The 3,441-nt window shown below is 35.7% G+C and overlaps 1 protein-coding gene across 1 annotated transcript in view; it reads right to left on the minus strand.

Annotated features, from left to right (window-relative positions):
* The window catches only part of LOC106475479 (core histone macro-H2A.1-like), a gene marked incomplete at its 3' end in the record, with an annotated part of 29,231 nt that extends 27,661 nt beyond the window's left edge, over positions 1-1,570 (minus strand). The window contains exon 1 of the mRNA XM_013936160.1: positions 1,227-1,570. Coding sequence (XP_013791614.1) covers positions 1,227-1,398 — 172 coding nt within the window. The remainder of the gene's footprint in view (positions 1-1,226) is intronic.
* Positions 1,571-3,441: the final 1,871 nt, after the last annotated feature.

The raw sequence follows: 3,441 nt of genomic DNA on the forward strand, positions 1-3,441 counted from the left end.
AACGTGTGCTACAACATTCTGTGATGAAAGAACGTGTGCTACAACATTCTGTGATGAAAGAACGTGTGCTACAACAGTCTATGATAAAAGAACGTGTGCTACAACAGTCTGTGATGAAAGAACGTGTGCTACAATAGTCTGTGATGAAAGAACGTGTGCTACAACAGTCTGTGATGAAAGAACGTGTGCTACAACAGTCTGTGATGAAAGAACGTGCTACAACAGTCTATGATAAAACTGGTATGAACGATGTATCAATTACATCATGACACGTCGAAGAATGGGTCGAGGTTACTACTGGTACGTATCTGTCAATCACGGTATTTCAAGTTTACAACCAATGTTTACACTTTCATAGGTAAACTTATACTTCATTATTAACATCTGGTTGTTGACAATTTTCATTTCATTTATCCATATAATATGTATCCATGTGTACAAGTTTGAAACTGATGGACTTTATTCGGACTACATTTTATCTTGCCTTGACACAGGTTTCATACAGTCTCAGGTTAGCAAGTGATAATTTGATGTCAGTCACTGACATTTTGTTAACATTGTTTCAATGGAAAGGTGGCGTGATGAGAAAGGTTGATTTAAAGACAGGATTTTTTAATTGTTTTTCATTAATTATTAACTACATAATTGAACTTGCAGTATAAATCTACTAATTTTTTACTGTGGAATCCAACGGTGTGTGAATTTTTTTTTGTTATGTTCATTATTTAAAAAATCATCGAAACCCTTACTCAAAGCAAGTTCCATGAATTGGAAGTTTTTGATCTGAGCCAATTTAGAGCCAAATCATTTAGTAAGTTACTAAAATCCATGAAATTTCAAGATGCATCACATTGGACCAACCATGGCATAGGTCCACTCCTGAAGACCTAAAAGTTATAGTTCCTCACTTCAAACTTGGAAACACTTGGTTCATTAATTCACCAACTACAAAGTTAGACTCATCCACTGTTCCAAGCTCGAGCAGTAGAACTAGAAGCGTTATATTATTATCACTAGTTGCTACTACTAGCAGTACAACTATACCGCTACCAAAGACTCAGTACCACTGTACCAGTACCACTCTGAATTATTCCGAGATCTCAGTTACTACCTTTTGCTTAATCAAGTTCAGGACTTTTAATTTAAGTGGCAATCCACGTTATATAATTCAATGTTCAATGAATTTATATTTTGCAAAATCTTAACATATATAAGAAATAATTTACCAGTCAAATATTCAATAACGGCTGCCATATAAACGGGCGCTCCTGCGCCGATGCGAAGATGGTGGGTTCCATTTCTGAGATAACGATGCATCCTCCCAACAGGGAACAAGACACCCGCCTTTGCTGACCGGGAAGTAGCCTTACTTCTTTTTTTAACGCTTCTTGCAGACATTACAGACGGCTTGTAGAGTTAATATGATAAAAAAAATTTAAGAAGAAGCGTTATAAAAACACCACCAAGATTAATAATTCGCTGAATAGGCTTAAGAAAATTATGATAGCTTTCTATCATGGAAAGAAGAAGCTTTCCTCTTCACAAACGGAAAGACGCGTTCAATGCTGTTACATTTGTTGAGGGTACTTCCGTTTTCCATCTTCTCTTGTTATTTTTTGAAACAAATATATATATATAATGTTCTGCGTGCATCTTTTAATGAGTTGAATGTGATAAAAAAAATTGTAATATCAAATACATGTATCCGTATTGAACTATATTTTCGAAAAAAATAAAATGTAACTCTGAATATTTTAAGTTCGCTTGTTAGTAAAACTTAATTTGCAACAAATAAATTTAAATTTACATAACTTTGAATACTTTAATCTCCTTTACCAGCTCTAAATTTCTATACTGCATCACAAATTTTTTGCAAAGGTTTTTCATCGCTTTGTAAATTCTTTTGGTAAAATATTTAGTTATTTTGTTGGTCCAGTCACATTTATCAATAATTCACACATCTTTTCTTCTAAGATACAGATAATTAATCGCACTTTTTACGACTATATTTATATATATATGCTAATACAGTTATAAGTTGCCGAAGATGCAAGCCATTCCGCAACAGATAGCATATTTAACACCAACGTATTTCATCTACGGTGAATTCTCGACAATACAGCGCTGTCACTTATTTATTTATGACCAGCTAACACGTCATGGATCTGTCTGCGAACTAATATTCGTATATCGACATTATTAAGAGATGTAGAGCCAGAAAATAAACATTTCGACGAAGAAAGACTTCAATGCCATGGTAGTGGGAAAACTCGTACGAGTGAGGGTTTAAGGCAATCATAAGCTCTAAATTCCCCGCTAACCCAGCAAACATCTTCATCCACAAAATGAAGTCTACAGTTACGAAAGAGAAATCTCCATCTCTTCGAAGGTTTCTTTTCATATTTTGTAATTATGGCAAATTACTAAGACTATCTGTTCTAATTTTGAACTACTGACCAGAGGTAAAGAAGCCAGTAAACAGCACCCTACCACTCACGTTAAGGGATTAGTTGTCACTCTTATAATGCAGCCACAGCCTAAAATACGTGGAATAATTAGTGGTGCCTCACGGATTTGAACCAGCTTTGAAACCTAGAAGAGGTCTATCACAGGACTACCCCGTGCATCATTTCTTTCAGATTAGTTATAGGTAGATGTTTAAGGTTTTGTTCAATAAGTGGCGGTTATAAAAGATTCCTCTAATCAATTCCAAATTGCAATGTTGGCCTATTTGTAGCAAAAGGATCTAAGGGACCATCTTGAACATAATTGAGTTTTTATCCACAAGAGAGGTACAGGGAAATGTAATGTCCAGGGCTTGGAGTCAAAGTGATAACTGTGGGCAAGAAACCTTCATCAACTCTCAAAGTTGTAGAAGACCATCAGCGTTATTTTATAACAGATAAGTGAGTAAAACTAAACTGGTGCCAAGATAATTTCTTATCAGATTCCAAACTGCCAAGGATCAACTGGGAGTGCTGCCCATTGTTGATCTCAATTTTCTGCTGATTGTCCTACTAGCTTGTGCACACCATCCTATGACCAGAGGGAATGCGGTCAGTCAGTAGCATCCGCCATTTACGTTAAGTGATTGTCACTCTTATAATAAACCCACAGCTTAAAGTGGGATAATATTTTCTGGAACGCATGGATTTGAACCTCCGAGATCCAGAGACCCCCCCTTAAAAATATAAAGAAATAAACCTGAAATCTGACTTGGAAGAACAGTTTTATTTTACTCCGAAATAGGAATGTAATGGTACAGTACTTTATAAAATTTTGTTCCTGATATTAAAATTTTGGAAAATATTCTGTATATATGCGTGTTGTATGGGGTAAATTAAGAGGCTTTGTGAGAGGTTGTAGATGGATGTCAAAAACAATGCATTCAAACATATTGTTGCGTCAGCGAGGTCACGTCACTAGTGTCACGCCACCTGC

The sequence above is a fragment of the Limulus polyphemus genome, unplaced genomic scaffold (assembly GCF_000517525.1).
Source record: "Limulus polyphemus unplaced genomic scaffold, Limulus_polyphemus-2.1.2 Scaffold8646, whole genome shotgun sequence".
NCBI lineage: Eukaryota > Metazoa > Arthropoda > Merostomata > Xiphosura > Limulidae > Limulus > Limulus polyphemus.